At 41.1% G+C, this 23,005-nt stretch overlaps 1 protein-coding gene across 2 annotated transcripts in view; it reads left to right on the plus strand.

The window, feature by feature from the left end:
• Positions 1 to 23,005, plus strand: part of CTDSPL2 (CTD small phosphatase like 2) — a 76,647-nt gene that overhangs the window by 26,615 nt on the left and 27,027 nt on the right. Inside the window, exons 3-5 of one of the 2 annotated variants that reach the window (XM_069597326.1) lie at positions 16,083 to 16,221; positions 17,789 to 17,938; positions 21,834 to 22,049. In XM_069597326.1, coding sequence (XP_069453427.1) covers positions 16,083 to 16,221; positions 17,789 to 17,938; positions 21,834 to 22,049 — 505 coding nt within the window. The remainder of the gene's footprint in view (positions 1 to 16,082; positions 16,222 to 17,788; positions 17,939 to 21,833; positions 22,050 to 23,005) is intronic. The other variant, XM_069597328.1, reaches the window with a different exon arrangement.

The following is a 23,005-nucleotide window of genomic DNA, read 5'->3' on the forward strand; positions in this document are numbered from 1 at the left end:
TCACCCTGAAGACAGCGCGCCCGCCTCTCCTTCCCCACGCGCTCTCTTTCCGGTGCAAGTCCGAGCACTCGACCGCTGTCCTGGCTGAAAGTGCTAGTCTTCACTATGTGGCAGTCGCGATCATAGGTTAGCATCTTGGACAGCTGCTTCCTGGTTGCCTTGTTCCTGAAAGGTAACAACCAGAAATTGAAATAGGTTTGCTGGTTTTCCTGTGTCTTCTGACTTCTGCTCATTCATGCTTGCTTGCTTTCTCTTCATTTAGTAGTTTTCGCTCTTCTTTATTGGTCAGCAGATTTTTCCCATGTCGGTTAAAACACTCAGGGTTGTCAGTTATTTTTTTTAAGCCAAAAACTAAAATTTTGTTATTAATGCCTATCCATTAGTGGATGGGGCCAATAAAAACCTGTTTGCAAGCTAATTTCTTATTCGTTAATTAATTTCTTTGAGCAAGGTTTTCACCACAACTACAAATTCATTTAATTCATCCCAGATTTTATTATTATATTCAGTAAGATTTTTGTGATAAATTAGTATTTGAATGTTTCTTTTCCCATCTACTATCCTTTTGTTAGAAGTAAATTAAAAGATTATTTTGTCATTTAACTGCTAATGAGGTTATGCTGTTGTGTTGTTTATTTGCTAAGTTGTGTTGGCTCTTTGCAACCCCATGGACTATAGCCCACCAGACTCCTCTGCCCATGGGATTTCCTGGGCAAGAGTACTGGAGTGGGATTTCCTGGGCAAGAGTACTGGAGTGGGATTTCCTGGGCAAGAGTACTGGAGTGGGATTTCCTGGGCAAGAGTACTGGAGTGGGATTTCCTGGGCAAGAGTACTGGAGTGGGATTTCCTGGGCAAGAGTACTGGAGTGGGATTTCCTGGGCAAGAGTACTGGAGTGGCTGCCGTTTCCTTCTCCCTGGGATCATCCTGACCCAGGGGCCGAACCTGCATCTCTCGCATTGGCCAGCAGATTTTCTACCAGTGAGCCACCTGGGAAATTTATACTGGCTTCTAAGTATTCATTCTTTCTTATCTAAATTGTTAATGAACCATCTTCTTAATAATGCATTATTCTTCTTAATATGCTTTACTGTGTATTTATGTTAATAGTGAACTAATAACACCTCTTAAATGAACAATATATGTTTATTAAATTATCTAAGTATTCTAATGACTTTTATATCAAGTTAGGGCTAGAATACAGATTAAAACTTATTAGCAAAATGTTAATAAAAATGGATCAGTGATACTAAACTGGCAAGAATACTGGCAGTCGTCGGAGCTAGAAGTTCAGTTCAGTTCAGTTGCTCAGTCGTGTCCGACTCTTCATGACCCCACGGACTGTAGCACGCAAGGCCTCCCTGTCCATCACCAACTTCCGGAATTTACCCAAACCCATGTCCATTGAGTTGGTGATGCCATCCAGCCATCTCATCCTCGGTCGTCCCCTTCTCCTCCTGCCCCAATCCCTCCCAGCATCAGGGTCTTTTCCAGTGAGTCAACTCTTCGCATGAGGTGGCCAAAGTACTGGAGTTTCAGCTTTAGTATCAGTCCTTCCAATGAACACCCAGGACTGATCTCCTTCAGAGTGGACCGGTTGGATCTCCTTTGCAGTCCAAGGGACTCTCAAGAGTCTTCTCCAACACCACAGTTCAAAACCATCAATTCTTTGGTGCTCAGCTTTCCTTATAGTCGAACTCTCACATCCATACATGACCACTGGAAAAACTATAGCCTTGGCTAGATGGACCTTTGTTTGCAAAGTAATGTCTCTGCTTTTGAATATGCTATCTAGGTTGGTCATAACTTTCCTTCTAAGGAGTAAGCGTCTTTTAATTTCATGGCTGCAGTCACCATCTGCAGTGATTTTAGAGCCCCCAGAAATAAAATCAGCCATTGTTTCCACTGTTTCCCCATCTGATTGCCATGAAGTGCTGGGCCTGGTTGCCATGATCTTCGTTTTCTGAATGTTTCACTCTCCTTTTTCACTTTTATCAAGAGGCTTTTTAGTTCCTCTTCACTTTCTGCCATAAGGGTGGTGTCATCTGCATATCTGAGGTGATTGATATTTCTCCCAGCAATCTTGATTCCAGCTTGTGCTTCCTCCAGCCCAGTGTTTCTCATGATGTACTCTGCATAGAAGTTAAATAAGCAGGGTGACAATATACAGCCTTGATGTACTCCTTTTCCTATTTGGAATTAGTGTGTTGTTCCATGTCTAGAAATCAGAACAGTAAAGAAGAGCAGAAAGCCTGGCTGATACGCAGAGACTGAGCTTCGAAAAGCCAGAGTTGTGAGCCAGGCGCGAGACGATGTCAGGCACCTGGGAGGGGGATGCTCAGAAGGGAAGGCGAGGCCGGGCCATGATGTCCAGTTTCACCATTAATTTTAAAAGGTCACAAGAAGAGAAAGCAAAGGAACCAAAGAAGCCAGTGGCTGCATAAGAAATTTTCTAACTAACTTGGATTTAGAAAGGATCCTTGTGGAAGTAAGAGAAGTACTCTGCCACTGAAGACAGAGGATGATGAGTCATGAAAGAATACAAGGGTGCAGACTTTCCCCAGACAGAGTAAGCTTCAACTTTGAGCTGATGATAGAATATAAATAAATGACCAAGCCAGTAGCATAGAAAGACTCAATTCTTTCTTTCATCAAGAAAATTTTCGGTCCCTACATAAGGTATGTAGGGAAGATACCATGAAGATATGAAGATACCATCTGACCGCTTTGAGACAGAGTGGAATTATACCTGGGTTAGATCCCAGCCTGTCCCTCGTTGGAGAGGCAGTCGTGCCTAGTAGGCAAGGGTGCAGGCTCTGAGACCAGGCGCATCAGTTTCAGCTCCAGGGTTGCTGCTGACAGCTGTGTAGCCCTGGCCAAGTTGCTTACCTCTCCTGTGCCTCAGTGTCCTCACCTGTGATGTAGAGATGGTAGTAGCAGTACCATGTGGTTTGAAAGCGTGAGCATTTGTAAGAAGGTGTTTTCTGAAAGCGCCAGGAATGAGAGGCCGCGCAGGAGTGCACAGCGGCTGCTCGCTGGCTCTGGCACTCGCTTTAGTCTCTCGGCTTGGACAGGCTGTTCATTGTGGCCACTGTTGTTACAATTAACATCGTAAGGCGGCTGCTCGCTGGCTGTGGCACTCGCTTTAGTCTTTCTTATCTTGGACAAGCTATTTATTGTGACCACTATTGTTATAATTAACATTGTAAGTTATCTAAATTCACTGAGCCTAAGTTTTTTAACTTTTTAACCTATAAAATACCAAATGAAGGTTATAAAGTACCTGATACTCAATAAACACTAGCTGCCAACCCCTATCCAAATTCTGAAAAAGACAACACCACTGTATTTAAGATACTGAGATACACGATACATTTAAAATACTATTTTAGATCCCTTATTCTCATATATCAGTTTTAGAATTAGCTCGTCTTTCTCCAAAGAAAACCTACTGGGAGTATAATACTATATCACGTGTATATATCATTTGGTGAGACTGTACACCTTAACTGTATTGAGCCTGCCAGTTCATGATCATGATATATCTCTGTGTTAATATAAGTATTTTTAATTTTTTTGCGCTAATCTGAAGGTATTACACATACTAATTAGTTCCGTTCTTAGGTATTTGATGTTTTATGGTGCTGTATTAAATGATATGATACATTTAAAGTTTTTACTTTGTTCGTTGCTAATATATATAAATATAATTAATTTTTCTGTGCTGACTGGGGTGCTATGTGAAATCCCTAGGTTTACTTAATCATTCAAGTCTTTAAGATTTCATAGGGTTCTATACACATATAATCATATCATATACCAGATACGGCTTCCTTTTCTGATTTCTAGACCTTTTATTTCTTTTTCTTCATCATTGCATTGGTGAGGGCCTCTAGGACATTGAGTCGGAGTGGTAAAAGCAAACATTTGTCTTGTTACTGGTCTTAGGGGAACAGAGTTTGTTTACATTAGGTATGATGTTAGCTAAATGTCTGCCATAGTTATCTTCTGGCAGTTTGAGAAAGTTCCCTTCTATTCCTAGTTTGCTGTAAGGTTTTATTATATTGGATTTTGTCAAAGACTTTGCTGCATCTAATGAGATGTTCTTCAGATATTCCTCTTTTAATGTGGAGTAGAACATAAATTTTTTTAGCTGAAAATTAAACTTGTATGGCTGGATACGATTTGCTGCTGTGTGTTGTTGTTGTTCTTAAAGATTTTCTGTGTCTTGCTCATGAGGGTTGGTCTGTAGTTTTGATTTGTGATAGTTTTGAGATTTGGGATCAGAGTTACGCCGGCGTCAGAGTTAGTTACGCCGGCGTCTTGACGGAAGAACTGTCCCTCTGCTTCTCTGTTCCTGAAAGAGCTTGTAGTGACAAAGTATAATCTCAGCCTTAAATTATTAGTAGAATTTAGTGGTGAATTCTGGAGAGGGATTTTTGGAATGTGACTGGGATTTCTTTGTGTGATAGCTTTTTGCTATAAATTTGAGCTTTTCTCTTCCGGTTTGAATTTTGGTCAGACGTCTTTTTCAAGGAATTTGTCTGTTCATTGAAGTTGTCAGTTATTAGATGTAAAGTCTTGGCAGTGTTTCTCTACCAACTAATAAACTCTGTAGGTCTATAATGATGTTCTTTTCCCTCCTGATGTGAACAATTCATTTTTGTTTTGATCCCTTTGCAGCTGGAGCTTCTTCAGTTTTATTACTTTTTCAAAGAACCAACATCTGTCTTTGTACATTTTCTCGTTTCTTTCCACTGTCTATTTGATTTCTACTTGTTATTTTTAATATTTTCTTCTACTTTATGTTTGGTTTCCTCTTACTTTTCCAGCTTATACAAGCGAGAACTTAGATTAGGAATTAGTGAACTGTTTATGTGAATATTTCAGATAAGTAACGTTCAAGTCTTTACTACTCGACTCTTCCTGCTGCAGACGATGCGTAAAGGAGTGCGCACGGCTTTGGCTGTTGGTGCTTGATTTCCATGTAATTGTCATAAAATGGTGCCATTCGTTTCATTCCCACCTCCCCCACCACCATATTAAAATATAGAAACTGCTTTTGGTTTGCTGGTCGTATGAAAGCGGTGTGTTAGACTTGGCGTTTGTACTGTAGTTTCCCAGCCCCTTGCTTAGATCAGTAATACTACCCTTCAGTTTTTTTCTAATTCACATATTTAAAGCTATGCATTTCAAAGTACTCCTTTCCCATACATTCTGACTGTATTTTTATTACCTTTTGGTCTATGGATTATTTAGAAATATGTTATTTAATTGCCAGATCAGATATTCGGGCATTTGTTAGACATCTTTTAATTGCTTATTTCTAACTTAATATTATTGTGACCCAAGAACATACACTGTGTGACCTCACTTCTTTGACGTCTTTTGATATTTTTTAACATGTGGACAATTTTGGTAAATGTCCCATGTGTTTGAAAAAAATATGTACATTCTGGAATTGATCAGTACAGTTCTGTAAATATCAGTTAATCAGATAGTTTGATAATATTCAAATACTCTATGTCTTCTTTCAAATCTCCATCTCTTAATTATGAACTCGTCTCCTTTCAGTTCTGTCAGTTTTTGCTGCGTATGTTTTGAAGCCCTCTTGTTAGGGGCATACACGTTTGTGATTGTTGGGTATAAGTTATTACCACTGTGAAATGTCTCTCATCTCTGGTAGTACTATTTGCCTTGAGATTTACTCAGCCTGATACTGATAACCACCCAGCTTTCTTTCTTATCATTTGCCTGATACACCGTGTGTATTTGTATTTAAATTGGCTTGTTTATTTACATTTAATGTAGTTATTAATATGGTTCAGTTTAAAGGTTCCCATCTTGTAGTTTATTCTGTATTTATCCCATTTGTTATTTTTTACTCTGTTTTATCTTGCCTTCTTTTTGGTGAACTAGTTACCTTTAGAATTCCACTTTATCTCCTATGTTGACTTTTAACAATTAATTTTATGGGGTATAATGAAACACAGTAAGACACACTGATTTAAATTATATGTTTTCATGAATTTTAACAGAGTTATACACCCATGACCAAAAAGTATCCTTGGAGTATTGCAGACCATCTCACAGCATCATCCTAGACAACTGTTGACCTTCTGTTGTTATAGATTGTATGAATCTTCTTTAAAGTTACCTATGCATATAACATGTCTTGCTTCCTTCATTCAGCATAAAGTTTTTGGATTCATTTGTTACTGCATGTATCTGTAATTTATCCCCTCTCTCTCCTGTGCCCCAAACAGTGTTCATGGTGTGAGCACACCACATATCACAGGGCTTCCCAGGTGGTGCGAGTGGGGAAGAACCTGCCTGCTAATGCAGGAGACGTAAGAGACACAGGTTCAGTCCCTGGGTCGGGAAGATCCCCTGGAGGAGGGCATGGCAACCCGCTGAAGTGTTCTTGCCTAGAGAAGACAGCGGACAGAGGGCCCTGGCCGGCTGCCGTCCATGGGGTCGCAGAGTTGAGCACGGCTCAAGTGGCTTGGCACTCACGCGCCACATACCGTGATTTGTTATCCACTTGAGTTGTTTCTGGGTTTTGGCTATTGTGAATGAAGTTGCTATGAATATGTATGTTTTGAATCCATGTGTGGACATTTGTTTAAGTTAAACCTGGGTGAATAACTAAGATTGATATTGTTGGATTATATGATAGATAGATATAATGTGACATTATTGAGATGTGATTCACATGGCCTAAAACTCACCCATTTAAGACATAGGTTCAGTAGCCTTTAGTATATGCACAGAGTTATGCAGTCGTTACCACAGTTAATTTTAAACCATTTATATCCTTCCCTAAAGAAACTCTGTACCCTTTGACTGCCACTCGTCAGCTCTCCCTTCCAGCTCAAATTTTCTCCCCATTTGTTGGGAGTGATTTTTTACATTTTGTCTTGTGAATTCATTAGTGGTCCCTCTTGAGCAAGTGGTTCTTAAACTTTTTGAACTTAGGATCCTTTACAATCTTATAAATTACTGGAAACCCTAAAGAACTTTTTGTTTATGGGGGTAATATCTATCTGTATCTCAGATACCAACAGGAATTTTGAAAATATCAAAATTTTAATTCTAAACCCATTACATGTTGGTACAATTAATATTTTAACTATTTTCTAAAGACAAAGAGGGAGTTAGTGGGAAACAGGACAATATGCACGGTTCTAGGGCCCTCTTTTTCTTCTGATATTCTCTCTCTCTTCACGTTTATTTCTGGCTGTGCTGGCTCTTGGTCGCTGTGCAGGGCTCTCTGGCTGCGACAAGGGGCTGCCCTCTAGTTGGGTGTGGGCCTCCCACTGCAGTGGCCTCTTGTGCTGAGGAGCATGGGCTCTGGGCTCGAGGGCTTCAGAAGCTGCCGCCTGTGGGCTCGAGGGCTCGGGCTTGGCAGCTGTGGTGCTTTGCAACCAGGGGTCGAACCCGTGCCCCTCGTGTTGCAAGGCAGGTTTCTTAAACCGCTGGACCAGCAAGGAAGCCTTATAGACCTCTTGAACGGTTGCTTCACAGAACGTAGCTTGTGGTTGTCTTTGATACACAAAAAGGAAATTACACAGGTATTTAGAAAGCGGAAGAGTCTTTTAGTATACTTTTTAGATAATTGCAGCTTTTATACCAAAACTTGACAAGTGGTGTGATATCTTAAGTTCTTGTTCCAATATTGACTTTGAAAGCTCTACAGTGATCTTTTTATTGGTCTGTCCTGCACTTGGAATGAATCTTTTTACCTACATATGATTTTGTAACATCGTGTGCTGTGTTTTTGGTTAGGAAAATAATGGTTCACTTTATCATGTAAATCTCCCACATATGCATCCACATGGCATATTTCACCATCTATTTAATGTTCAGAAGTCACATTTCTAAACAACCCCACTGATCTCAATAGAACAATATTGGGAACCTCTTGAGATTAACAATGCCTTGTCCTAGGTTCCTAAAATCCCAGTTTTTACCTGAATGCTCAAATTTTATTGTTGGCAACAAAAAGTGTATTAGTTTTTGTTGAGTTGCTTTGTTCATTTTTCAGAAAATAATCTACTTCAAGTAAAGATAGTTTTCTATCAGAAAAAGTGATCTACACGATCTTAGCCAAAAGGCCAAGAAGTGATCAAAAAAGTGATCTAATTCAGCTTACAACTCAACAGTCAGTCAGATGCTTTTCCTCAGGACAGCTGTGGAAGCGCAGTATGCCGCAGAAGCGCTGTGTGTGTGCCTCCCGTCTTGTCGCATAGAATTTAGCACCTGTTTAAGGGCTGGGATACAGTTAGTTTCACGGCTTCGTCAGGGACGTTCTCAAGTATAGCTGACTTTTTTTCCCCGTGCGAGTGCATGGCTGTGAAAAATGCAATAACCTTGGGTGCCCACGTTTTGATTTGTGCTAAGGTGGCAGTAATCATAAGCCTTTTTTTTATTTTGCATAGTCATCACAGACATTGACACAAGTTATTCCAGGATAAACTGAGTTGCAAAAAATTAATTCACTTGTGTTTGTTACCTTGCATTCATGGTGAAGAAGACCTTTGATGATTAGTTGATACTAGTGTCAGATACGGAGAAGGCAGTGGCACCCCACTCCAGTACTCTTGCCTGGAAGATCCCATGGACGGACGAGCCTGGTAGGCTGCAGTCCATGGGGTCGCTAAGAGTCGCACACGACTGAAGCGACTTAGCAGCAGCAGCAGTAGTATCAGATGCGTGCAAGTCACACACCGGTGCCAACTCATCTTCTGTTTTTACCGTTAAGGCTTCCGGTGATGTGCTTCATCACTAGAAAGTGGAAGCGTCTGCTTCTTTCTGTCTTCTTGCCTGCTGGCCTGTCTGTCTGTGTCTGCCGTCGCTGCGCGCAGGCGTCCTCTGGCTGTGGCGGGAGGGCTGGTCTCCGTTGCGGCCCTTGGGCCTCTCATGGTGGTGGCTTCTCCTCTTGCACGGTACAGGCTCTAGCGCTCAGTCGTTGCGGCAGAGGAGCTTAGTTCCTCCACGGCACGTGGGATCAGTATCGAGCCAGTTTCCTGCGTTGGCAGGTGGACTCTTAGTCACTGGGCCACCAGGAAAGCCTCTGCTTATTTCTTTTACTGACTTTCATTGAGTAGGTTTTCAGCACTAACTACTGTGTAAGAGTTTGTAAGTCTCTCATAAGTATATACCTTGTTTCAACCAAAGCAATATAACAAACTTATTTTCTGAGACACCTCTTTGGGTTTTGTAATTTAAGCTTGAAAGGCTATAACTATTTTGGCTTTTAAAGATCTCATCGTGTACATCTAAAGTATTGTTTTCTTTTTAAAAACTGAATGATTGTTCTCAAATGACAGGACAACTGAATTGGCACTATAATTCTATCTGAATATGTTCTGTTGCATAAGACAATCTTGCAGCCAAAGGGACGCTAACTTTATCTTATTTTCATTTGTAACTTACAATTGCATGTAGTTTCCTTGGAGTGCATTTCCCCCTTTCATGAGCTATAGCATTCCATGTCAGCTTCACCACTAGGAGTAGCGGACTGGAATCACAGATCACCCAGCTCCCTTTTTCAATCCAATAATCTGTTCTTGATTATAAATTATAATTCTTTTAAAGAATTACTAAATTCTAAAATAACTTTAGAGTAAGTTTTAAAGACCAAATTTAATAATATTGCAAAGCAAAACAGTGAGAGTACCTCTATTGTGTTTCCATATATATGTAGAGAGAGAAGAAACTCTGAGACTTCAGAGTACTTTGTTGGAGTATAATGAGGCTGCAGAGATTGCAGCAGGTATCAGTGTTGAAGACAGCTAGAAAGAACATACTAGAACTGTTGAACACGGAGATGTTTTGAATTTTCTCATGTTTGCCTTAGTGGTATCCATTCCTTATTGCAGATTTAGAATCTCATCTGGTATTATTTCTTTTATGCCTGCTGCTGCTAAGTCGCGTCAGTCGTGTCCAACTCTGTGCGACCCCATAGACGGCAGCCCACCAGGCTCCACCGTCCTGGGATTCTCCAGGCAAGAACACTGGAGTGGGTTGCCATTTCCCTCTCCAGTGCAGGAAAGTGAAAAGTGAAAGTGAAGTCGCTCAGTCGTGTCTAACTCTTAGCCACCCCATGGGCTGCAGCCCTCCAGGCTCCTCCATCCGTGGGATTTTCCAGGCAAGAGCACTGGAGTGGGGTGCCACTGCCTTCTCTGTTCTTTCATGCCTAGATAATGTCATTTGTCATTTCTTACCAGCTAAAAATGAATTCTGTCAGCTTTTCTCAGAATGTCTTTAAAGTGAGCAGTTTTGGAATCTGTATCTCTCTTACCGGTCTTCGCTGTGGTGTGTCCGTCCCGAGCCGGTGGCCGTCGCTCGCGGCCTCTCGCCCTTGCTCGTCTTGCACAGGGCCCGTGTGTGCTCGGTGTGCCCAGTGCTTTCCGCAGCCCTCTGGCTGCTCTCTGCGGCCGTTTTTGGCAGATGCCACATGAAGCAGACACAGAAACGATGTTCTGAGTTCTGTGCTTTGAAACCACTTTTACTGCATAGGATATCCTTGTCTCACAGTTTCTCTTCTTGATTTTTAAAAGTGTTATTCCATTTTCTTCCAGCATTAAATGCACTGCTTTCAAAGTTTGATGATGGTCTAATTTTCTCTTTTTAAACAAACATTTTTCCTTGTTTTCCAAAGAATTTTTTTTCTTTAAATTCTGGCAAGTTTAGGGTCTGTCTTGTCGTTTTTCTGGGTGGGCGGCTGTGGTCCAACAGTGCACTCTCAGAGCCCCCTGGCAGCCCAGTGGTTAGGTTACAACTGTGAGCTCTCCCTGTCGGAAGCCCTGGATTCAGTCCCTGGTGTGGGCCTTGAAGACTGTGAAGCTGAGTCGCACAGACCAAAACACAGAGCAAAGCAGGGCGCGTGCGCTCCTGGAGTGGACCCTCGGGTGTGCATGTGCGGAGAGCTCTGCGATGCTCGTTCTTGCACCTCGGTCCTGGCCTTGGTTTCCTGCTCAGGGACTGCTGTTTTCTGTTCTTGGGATCTTCCTTAGTATCTGTTACATTTTGATGTCTTAAACTCCCCTCCCCCCAATCTGACCTTCTAAATGTCGTAAAGGCACACAGTCTGTCCTATTTACTAACTTTCATGTCTGTCCTAGTCTTCATTTCTAGAATGTTTTCCTCTTTTATTTCTGTTTTGTTCTGTCTTCTCATTCATGAGCTTTTCTAACTCTGATGTGTGTGCCATATTACTTTCTTAATGTCTTTTGTCAGTTTTGAAATAAAGGTATAATTTCAATCTGTTCTCTTAATGCATTTTGGGGGGTTTCACCACAGGGCTCTTAGCTTCTTGACCAGCGATCGGCCCCCCACCCCGTGCAGTGGAACCCTGCAGTCTTAGCCCCTGGACAGCCAGGGAGGGCTCTCTCACACCTGTTTTCCTGAGCCGCTTTCTTTCACTTCTCCTGTGTTTCACTATGGGCTTCCCGGGTGGCTCAGTGGTAAAGAGTCTGCCTGCAAATGCAGGAGACACAGCTTGGATCCCTGGGTTGGGAAGGTCCCTGGAGAGGGAAATGGCTGGCGGCTACAGTCCACAGAGTTGCAGAAGAGGGACAGACTTAGCTACTAAGCAGCATTTTATTACAGTGATTTTGTGTGGAATCTGAGATCTGTGCTTTCTTTTCTTTCATTCTTACATGAGTTTTTCTAGATTTTTAGAATGTATGGTTCAGGGTATCTTTCCTAATCAATTTTGATGTTTTTGAATAGTGTTAGAAATACAGTGATTGCTTTTTGAGTTTTGTATATGTTTATCCCTCTTTGTTTTTGTTTAGTTGATGAGTTGTGTCTGACTCTTTTGCCACCCCATGGACTGTAGCGCGCCAGGCTCCTCTGTCCATGGAATTCTCCAGACAAGAATTCTGGAGTGGGTATTCCATTTCCTTTTCCAGGGGATATTCCTGTCCCAGGGGATGTTCCCGTCCCAGGGGATGTTCCCGTCCCAGGGATTGAGCCTGAGTCTCTTGCTTGGCTGGTGGATTCTTTGCCACTGAGCCACCTAGGAAGCCTTCTTTGTCCCTATTCATTGTTCATCTGGAACTTTCCTTTGCTTTTCTGTTGTGCCTTTTTCTTCAGGGAAACTTCGACTCCATTCCTAGCAGCTCCTCCCATGCAGCCCTGTTCTGTAAGGGAGCTGTAGCTGGTCGGCGCCAAGAGCTCCTGGGAGCTGCGCTGCTGCCATTTCCGTCGTGGATCCCTTGCTACTGGATTGAGCAGCAGCCCCTCTGCCCTGTTTCATCTGCTGCCATCAGATTGGCCTGCCATGCTCTCCTTTGAGTACCTACCCTCTTAGCAGCTTGGGGTGGCTTCTCCTGGCCTCAGATGGGTCCCATTCTGTCTTGCATTGCTCTGCTTTCTTCAGCACTGATAAAGATGATTCCTTCGGTATTACGGCTGCTGGTTTGTCCTCATCGGCTTGGAGTCTGGGGGAGAAACCTTGTTTCCTGGTTTCGTTATAAATGTGCTGTTGGGTTTTTGTTGCTTCTTTAGTTCTCTGTATTTCCTTTGGGATTCAGAGATTTAGAATGCTACCTTCCCAAGACTTTACCCTTAAAAGCGTGTCTTAGAGGCAACTGTGAAAAATGCAGATTCCAGAGAAGACATTGTAGGGTTATTAAAAAAATTCTAAATAACCTGTACAGTAATGTAGAAATGTTATTTTTTCCTAGTTCCTCTTCTAAAACTCATCCTATATCCAAAAATGTCCCCAAATTATATACATGAGTGTTTAAGAAAGATGAGGATTTGGTGACAAATTTCAGAATTGGAGCTTCATCAGACATTTAAATGCATTATTCTGAAGAATAGAATATTATTGTCAATGACTGCAGAAGTCTATCCCTGGCCTTACTAGTTTTCTGTTTCTCTTTAGAGAGGTAAGCTAACGTATCTGCATGTATTCTCCGCTGGCCACAGTGCAGTGTCTCTGCTGGGTGTGTGGCGCCTCCACACTGACAGTCAGCTCATGTGCGGTTGAGTCGCTCAGTCGTCTCCAGCTCTTTTGCGACCCCATGGACTGTAGCCTACCAGGCTCCTCTGTCCATGGGATTTCCCAGGCAAGAATACTGGAGTGAGTTGCCTTTTCCTTCTCCAGGGGATCTTCCCGACCCCAGGGATCAAACTCTCATCTCCTTCATTGCAGGTGGATTCTTACCAATGAGCTGCCGAGGATGCCTGTTAGCTCTTACACATTGATCTTGATATATATTGATAAATAGGGAAATAGTTTCAATATAACATGAGTGGGTTTTGGTTTATATATGGTTTTTTCCAAACTGGACAAGGGATTCCTGAATAATGGTGGTAGAATTTTATGCTACACACAGTTTTTATTTAAAAGTAGTGACCTGTATCAGGGACTTCCTCCTGAAGAGGGAACCCCCTGGTCTGTCATGGACTCTTCTTCTCATCGGGCAGTTTGCATTTCCTTTCGTGTCCATTTTTGCAGTCTTCCTGCCTTAAAGCTCCACTTGTCGGCTCCCATAAACCTTTGTTTCTGCTTGTTTTAAATCCCTTTTACTAAACTCTGAGGTAGCATTTTAGCTGCTCTTAGCTGCTTACCTGGGGTGTCCAGGTCATTTCTGGAAGTCCCCATCATTGGTTTCCTTGGTGCTGTGGCTACAGATTTACAGCGGCTTTGGCTCATCTGCCTCCCATGTACCCTTCTCTACCCTCGTGGACCCATTTTCCCCCATAACCCTTGTTATTTTTAGGGTTGCAGAGTGAGGATTTTCCAGGAATGCATGTATGTATTTACATATAGCAGATGTACTAAGAGACTTCTTCAGGAAAACGCTGGAGCTTAGAGTAGTGAGTGAAATAAGGCTTTGCAGCATTATTTCTGTTCTTGGGGACTTTATGAAAAGAGCCCCTATAGTTTTCTTGTGATGAAGATCCAGTGTTTTGGATTTGAGGCTTCCTGGTCATCATTGTTAAGCGCAGGGGAATAGTAAGCAGCAGAGGAATCACATTGTGCATCACTGACACGTTATTTTGTGCTAAGGAGCTTGTCTTGGTGAGCCTACATAAAATTAGAGAAACTGGTGGGAAAAGTAGAATTCTGTATTGAGTGATATTTGCAGTTTTACTTTTTTGTCATTTTGATCCAGATAGGGAATTGTGGAATTATAATTTTGGCTATTTGCAATACCAAAGTTTGTTTCAGAGACAGTAAAATAATATTCAACTTTTAGAAAATGCACAATAGTATATTATTATTTGCTGTGGAAAAATCTAATCCTTATCAGAAGATTTCAGGTATTGAAACAGCAAGAAATTATAGGCCAGTATTACAGTAATGTAAGAAAATTGCTCATGTAGGAGATGACTGGAAGAATTGTACTAATGACAAAAAATGGAGGTACAGATGGAAAAAATCCAGGTTATTGCATGGAGTAGACTGTTTTAGTCAGTAATACAGATCTTCCTTCATTTATGGAAGGGTTATGTCCTGATAAACCCATTGTAAATGGAAAATTTTGTAAGTTGAAAATGCACTTAATACCCTTACCCTACCTGACATCATAGCTTATGCTAGCCTACCTTTAACATGCTTGGAACACTTTTTAAGTGTTGCATATCTTATTTAACGTATTGAACACTGTACTGGAAGTGAAAATGGCTGCATGGATACAGAATGGTTGCGAGTGATCGTGATCAAGTGTCTGGCTGTAGCCTGGCATCACGTGAGAGTGGAGTGCCTGCGCATTGCTGGCCTGGGGAAGAAACAGGCTTCAAAGCACAGTTTCTACTGAGTATCATGTACTGCTTTCACATTCTGACCTGTGAAAGTCAGAAAATCTTTCAGGCAAACTGTCACAGCTGTGCATTGCAGAATAGTGTAAACTGCGATGTGGACTTGCCCCTGCGTAAGGAGACTAATGGGGAACTTTGTTAGAGAGTAGACTCCTTGGTGCTGATTGGGACCTTTTGAGGATTGAGGTTGGCATAGATGGGTGGCGGTGGACAGGCCCTGTTATTTTTATGTCATTTTTGGTGATACGTGATATGCCAGCGGATTCCAGTCGGGTTCACTCAAGGAAACGGCCCCTGCTCTCTTGAGTGGCTGTGAGGTGTTTGTGTCGTGCGATGCCGGCGATGGGTGCTCTCGTGGCTCTTGCCAGAGTTTATTCTGTGTTTTCTTCTGTTGTTCGATATTTCTGTTTGTTTCTCCTTGATACGAAAAAAAGAGAATAAAGCAATTAACAACATATTTTTTCTTCTTAAAAACCTGAGAGAAGCGACATGTATTAGTTTCAGGCGTATAGCCTGACTCAGTATTGTACACATCGCAACACGGCCACCACAGCAAGTTGACTTAATAACTGCCACCATTCTGGGTGGCAGGGTTTTCTTGTGTCAACCTTTTAGGGTCCACTCTTACGGGCGCTTTCACCCACGCAGCGCGGCGTTGTAAGCATGGCCGCTGCGCTGCGCGCCGTGCCCCCGGGACCTGCGGTGCTGTGTGGCCCTGTGTGCCTTTCGATAATGCTCACCAGCCGTTCCGCTCACCCCACCTCCCTGCCTCCGGCAGCCGCCAGTCTGTCCTCTGTGAGCTTGGTGGGGGTTTTTTTGTTGTTTTTGGTTTTAATTCTACATGTAAGCGAGTTCATATGGTGTAAGCCTCTCTCTGCCTTTTTCACTTAGTGAAATGCCCTTTAGGCTCACCCATGCTGGCACCAGTGACAGGAGTTCATTTCTTATGGCTGGATAGTAGTCCACTGTTTGTGCACGTGAGCTGTGTTCACTGCGTTATTCATAGTAGCCAAGATACGGACACAGCCTGAGTGTCCATCAGTTGATAACAGATAACATTGGCTATTGTAAATAATGTAGTGAACATATTTTATCACTTTAAAAGTGTGCAACATGTGGAGAATTCTCTGGTGGCCTAGTGGTTAGGACTTGGCGCCTGCATCACTGTGGCCTAGGTGTAGCCCCTGACTGGGGAGCTAAGTCGCACAGAGCGGCAAAAAAAATGTAAGGCAAAAAGAATGCAACCTATTCAGCAGAATGACTCTGTTCAATGCATGCTTTTTCTTCTTATATCTTAAGGAAGAGAGAGAAAACCCTTCAAAACGGAGTAGAATTGAACGCGATATAGATAACAACCTGATCACATCAACACCAAGAGCAGGAGAAAAGCCTAACAAACAGCTATCTCGAGTAAGACGGAAAAGTCAAGTAAATGGAGGTTTGTTGATGTTTACCTGGTGCTTTATTAGGTGTAAGCAGAGATCACTTGATGTGTTTTTTCCTCTGTTTTAAAAAAATCTACTTTGAGCAGTTTCTGCCTTTTTATAATCTTTGTATTAAGTATGAATACCATGAAGTAAATTGAAATTTACCTCCCTAATGTCCGTCTACTTTGATGAGTTAAAGTGACAGTTAAAGGCAGAGCAACCAGCTTTATACTGTTTGGCAAGAAAATATGTATGAAATTTCTTAAAGCAGTAATAATTTTTATTATGAGTGCTAATATATATGAGTAATATATATTATTATATATAATATATTATGAATAATATAATAAAGTTTCTGAAATGTGTATAAAGAATTTGTTTCTGGATTATGAAATTTCGAAGCTCAGAGGCGGCTTGGAGCTCTCGGGTCGGTGTTTCTCCAGTAGGGGTGTCTCTGTCTGCCAGTGGGTATTTTTCGGTGTCTGGAGACCTTTCGGTTTGCCGCAGCCTGTGGAGAGGTTGCTGCTTGCATCTAGCAGGTAAAGGTCAGGGTTAAACGCCATGCAGTGCACTGGACATCCCATAACAAAGAATTATCCAGCCCGAAGCCAGTAGTGTTACTGTTAATAAACCCTCTTCTGGGTCAGTACCAACACCAAAAAGGAGTAGAACAAGATGGATAAGCAGAGAAAGCTTGAACAGCACTTTAGAGCATGGAGTGCTGCCTTTTAACAAATGCGATTTTAAACACAACAGTAATAATCATTCCTCAATCTCCTTCCTCTTTTTTTTATATGATTTTTTTTTCTCAACTTCTTTGCTCTTAATGCAGTGACTTATCTCTAGAATTGACCATCAGGGAGGAAAGGGATAGACAAGTTAGCAGACCTCTAGCAAAGAAAGAAGGGAAGAAATGGGGTAAAGTTGTGGAGGGTTGAGGATGATTTATTTAAACGTTTCCAACTATGTTTTCCCAAAACCCAGTAAACATTTTATTTATAAGAAACTTGGGGAAAAACCTGGTTATTCTCTGTAAGCACTCTGAAGTGGTGCCGCGGCATCCATAAGTGACATCTGATGCTGCTGTACGTGTAGTCTTTTTCTGTATAGATAGTCTTCAGTAAGACTGGTTGCCTCTATTTTTTAGCTGTTATTTGTTAGACATAGAAATAGAGGGTAAATTTTGTGAAGTAGACAGCATCCCAAAATGTAAATAAACCAAGGCAGAATCTTTACATTTATGTTTTTCATATTGTAACTTGCTTGCTTCACTTACAAAGAGTTTGTTTCATTGTCTTATTTAAGGCTTCCAGACTATATAATTCCAGATATAAATCTACATTGTAAAAACTCAGTAAATTTAGCATTTACAAAGCATTATAAATAAATTTATTATAAAGATCATTTGATTTGCAAGTGACTTACCTCAAGATTTCTTTAAACAATAAGGTTTTTAAAATTAATGTTAATCAATTTTCATTGTTTTGAGGGAAAAAGTTTCTTAATGAATGGTTTAGAACACATTTGTGAAAGTTATGTTTTCTAGATTGCAACCTTTTTCTTTTGTTTCTTTCTTAGAAGCTGGTGGTTATGAAATGACAAATCAGCATGTGAAGCAGAATGGGAAACTAGAAGAGAGCCCTTCCTCTGGCAGTCCTCCAAGGACTACATTGTTGGGGACCATATTTTCTCCTGTCTTCAACTTTTTTTCACCAGCAAATAAAAATGGTAAATATAAATCACTAACCATAATTTGGGTTTAAAAATTGTTTTTCTGGGTTTTTAAAAGGTCTGGGTTTTTTGGCGTATATTTCTTAGCATCTCATGTTTGTTTTCAGCTTCATTAAAAATACACAATTTCTAAAACGTGCTTTTTTTTGTAGTGACTGAAATAAATGTAGATTACGTTTAATTTTGTGTAAGTTAATGAACTCTGCTTTAACTGTCTGAAAAGCTAGATGATAAACTTAGGGCTGGAGGGAAAGTATTATTTTTTATGTGTTAGAATGATTTTTGCATCTTTAGAGTATGTACAGGAGAGAATTGAGAAGCATTTTCTATATTCTAGAGATCAGTAAAGTAGAATTTGTTGAATATTTTAAGTGAGTTGAGACCAGGTTATTTTTTGTAATACAGTTTATTTTTATTATCATTTGCTTGGTTTTTTTCCCACCTCTGAGAATCCTCAGTTTAGACAAACAGTAAAACTACCCTAATTCAAATGAATTTAATATTTCCATTGTATAATGCCTTTGCAAAAAAATGGCCTTCTCAACATATTTTTCAAGTATTTTCTGATGTCCTGTCTTTGCTGATGATTAGTATCTGATTTCCTACATGAAATTATTTGAGGGTAAGAGGTCAAGTGTCTTTATTTTCGCATCTGCTATGTTGTTTGATGTATTATTCGGCTCTTGGGAAATAGCCATTAAATACTTGTTGCCTGATTATTTAAATTCTAATTTGAATTATGTTTCTGGATGATAAAGCAGTTTTTAAAAGGCACAATGGTACACTATAAAGTCAAGATACTGTATGGGCAGAAAAATGTATTAGCACATTAAAGGACTGTGAAGTCTTAGACTAGAAATAAAACAAAAAACCTGCATTTAGGGACTTCCCTGGCAGTCCAGTGGTATGATTCCATGCTTCCAAAGCAGAGGACATGGGTTTGATCTCTGGTTGGGAAACTAAAATTCCACATACCTCACGGTGTAGCCAAAAGAAAAAAACCCACCCCCCAAAAAACCCTACCTTCAACTTTAACCCAGTATACCCTAGACATTTCTTTTTAAAGTTTATTTATAGTTGTATTGTTGCCTATTCCAGGCTGGGTCTAGTGCCTGAGAAATCTGATAGATTGATTCAAGGAGGATTTCTGTGATGAATGACAGTGGAAAGACAAGGAAGCAAGGACACTGAGGATGCTGGCGTGAGAGTGGTTTAAACGATGCGCCATAAAGTCCAACTAGATGAGGCGGGTGGGATGCGAGAGATGTGTGTGGATGAAGGAGACTGGCTTCTATCAGACATGAAGATCCCATGTAATAGAAATATATGAGAGAGACGCTAGTTAGAAGAGTAGACGGTTGTAGGAGATACATTATTTGAATTTTAGGTTTCAGAGGGGAATGGTTTCTCAATGACAGTGTCCAGGCTGTGCCCATGGTTATGACTACTAAAGAGCATGATGAGTGTAGATAGGGCTGAAGAGGGCCAGGCCTTGGAGGCTGGTTATTGGATGAGTCACTGACGTCTCCTATAGTAACAGCTCTATAGGCATTTAATAGAGCAGTAAACTTGTAGCTAGGCGTTAAATTGCTCTGTGATTAAGAGGATGCTGGCTGTAGGTGGTAGGTGACAGCATGGGGGATAAGAGAAGAATTGTGTAGTCTGGTGATGTCAACCTCAGAGGAGCAAACATTTTTACACATCAGGGGAAAACCAGTGATCTGGCAGCAGCAATGGAGGTGCATGAATTCTGATTGAGTAACAAGAATGAGACAATAAACAGCTTTCAGGGAAGGGTAATAGGAAGAGAGACATTTTTTTGAAAGAGGTTAAAATTAAGGCAGTGGAGGGAGAAGGGATAGTCTGTGAGAAAGTTGAGAATTATTGGAGGTTGATTTTGTTGTTGAAAATGATATTTGGAGGATTCCAGAAAGAAATGGAGAGTTGGGGTCAGTCCATAGTGGGAGAAAGATTGGGCAGCAGGTTCATCTTGGTGATGGTTGAATGTAACGAGGAAATTGACTTCTTTGTTAACGAGGTGGAATCTCGTTGAGAAATTGTTCCTGTATCTTGGAATAAAAAGGTTCTTATGCTTACGGGAACAGCTGACTCATTTTTAGAGAAGTATCTCTAGTTTAAAAACATCAGAAGCTGTTTGAGGCTAGTGGAAAAGTGTGTGTGTATGTATGTTGCCCAGCACGTGGTAGGCACTCCATAAACAACACTCACTAATGAAAAGAAGTTCTCTGGCCAGCAGTACTGGATTACACTTGACCTTGAACAACATGGGTTTGAACTGTATAGGTCCACTTCTACAAGGATTTTTTTCATTATAGATACTACAGTAGGACACAATCTGGTTGGTTGGATCTGAAGGTTTGGAACTGTGGGTGTGGAGGGCTCACTGCCTGCAGCCCCTATGTTGTTCAAAAGTCAACAGTATATATAGAAACTTCAAAGTTGCTGAGAGACTAGATCTTGAGTGTTCTCACCACAAAAAAGAAATAATTATGTGGCAAGATAGAGGTTTTAGCTAATGCTCAGTTGGTAATCATATTTCATTATATAAAGTATTAAATCAGTTAATTATATCTCAATAAAAAATATTTTAAAGTTCTGAATTGACTCATTTAACTATAGATAGGTATTTCTAAGCTATTTGAAATAGCTTAAGCTACTCTTAAGAAAAACTGTTCACAAATATCACTCTAGCTTATAATAGTCTTTATTCCTTATTGTTTGAAATGTCTAGTGAAGACTCACTGAATAATGGTGTCCTCGGATTTGTTTCTGTTCCAGAAAGTTTTTCTAAATATTGATGAATTTTTATTTTTATTAAATATATCTGACATATAACATTGTGAAAATTTCAAGTTGTACAACATGTTGATCTGATAATTTATATATTGTCCTGTGATCATCAGCTGATTACACAATCATCTAGCTTAAAACTCAACATTCAAAAAACTAAGATCATGGCATCTGGTCCCATCACTTCATGGCAAATAGATGGGGAAACAATGGAACAGTGAGAGACTTTATTTTGGCGGGCTGCAAAATCACTGCAGATGGTGAGTGCAGCCATGAAATTAAAAGTCACTTGCTCCTTTGAAGAAAAGCTATGACTAACCTTAGACAGCATATTAAAAAGCAGAGACATTACTTTGCTGATAAAGATCCATCTAGTCAAGGCTATGGTTTTTCCAGTAGTCATGTATGGATGTGAGAGTTGGACCATAAAGCTGAGGGCTGAAGAATTGATGCCTTTCACTGTGGTGTTGGAGAAGACTCTTGAGAGCCCCTTGGACTGCAAGGAGATCCAACCAGTCCATCCTAAAGGAAATCAGTCCTGGGTGTTCATTGGAAGGACTGATGTTGAAGCTGAAACTCCAATACTTTGGCCACCTGATACGAAGAGCTGACTCATTGGAAAAGACTCTGATGCTGAGAAAGATTGGGGGCAGGAGGAGAAGGGGACAATAGAGGATGAGATGGCTAGATGGCATCACCGACTCGATGGACATGAGTTTGGGTAAACTCTGGGAGTTGGTGATGGACAGGGAGGCCTGGCGTGCTGCGATCCATGGGGTCACAGAGAGTTGGACACGACTGAGCGACTGAACTGAACTGAACTGAACTGAACCGAACTGCGGTCATCGTAGTGATGATCGGCATGTGCTGTCATGTCACGTGGTTGCTTTCCAGTGGTTGGGTTAGCTGGCTCCTCACCTCCTAGCAGGCCTGGTGCCTTCGGGGGTGGTGTCCGTGCCCACTCTAGTCTGCATCGTGTCTCTGAAGCTCATCCGTCACTTGCTTTAAAGTTGTGTCTGTCTCTCCTCTCCCACTGCGAGCTGTTCAGTGGTGACTAATGCACGCTGAATCATGATTTCAGGGACATCAGGATCCGATTCCCCAGGACAGGCTGTGGAAGCTGAGGAGATAGTGAAGCAGCTTGATATGGAGCAGGTGGATGAGATCACTACCAGCACCACTACATCAGCTAATGGAGCGGCTTACTCACATCAGGCCGTCCAAGTGAGGCCGTCAATAAATAATGGTTTAGAAGAAGCAGAGGAAACAGTTAATCGTGATATACCACCCCTTACAGGTGAAAAATATTTTCTTTTCTTATACGTTTTCATAAAGTTTGTAAAAATGCAGTACTTCATATTTTTTCTTAAATAGGCAGATTAACTGCATAAATCTTTCTTCCTGGAAATTAATAAAATTGGAAATAAAGTGTTTCCTCCCAAATCTAGTCATTTTGAAATTGAATATTTTAAAGGTTATTTTACCATTTTAGACACTTAACAGCTTAATTATTTGTACCAATCTAAATTTAACACAGCTAACAAAATAATATGCTTACATTAATGAGCACATTTATTCTAAGTGTGTGAGTTTTGCATTCTTAAGATCTGAAGTCCCTGTGTAGAGGCAGTCTCGCACCTTCAGGTTTGTTTCATGTACGGATGGCATCCCCACAGAAGAAACTCCTGTTCTCGGGTCTCTCTGTATACAGACTTCGCAGCCTCATCTGGGTCCCTTGAAAGGCCTACCATAACTGGTAGGTCCCTGAGCCAGTTAGAAATATGGAAACATGTAGGGTCAGCATTTATTACCTAACTTTAGAGTAATACTGAATTTAACGAGCAAGTCAGCATGAATTATGCACATAATTTATTCCTGGGTGGATAAGACTTGTAGATGAGCTTACTGTTGACCTGTCATTTAATAATGCGGATTGCTTCCCTCGTGTTACAGCCTTGTGAGATACGGACTGAAGCCAAGGCTCTTGACTTTTTGTTTGATGTTTTTCTGTTTTTGTGGTTCTTTATTAACCTTTGTGCTTATTTTTTCTGACAACTATGGCGACAGAGAGGGGATTTCTAAAACTTTAGTTCCTAGTGGGGAAAAGTGAGATTTACTCCATTTCTCATTCATTATCTGTCCCTCTAACACTTGAAAGTGCTGCACTCAACATGCCAGCAAGTTTGGAAAACTCAGCAGGGGCCACAGGACGGGAAAAGGTCAGTTTTCATTCCAATCCCAAAGAAAGGCAAT

Source organism: Ovis canadensis, chromosome 7 (genome assembly GCF_042477335.2).
Source record: "Ovis canadensis isolate MfBH-ARS-UI-01 breed Bighorn chromosome 7, ARS-UI_OviCan_v2, whole genome shotgun sequence".
Lineage (NCBI taxonomy): Eukaryota > Metazoa > Chordata > Mammalia > Artiodactyla > Bovidae > Ovis > Ovis canadensis.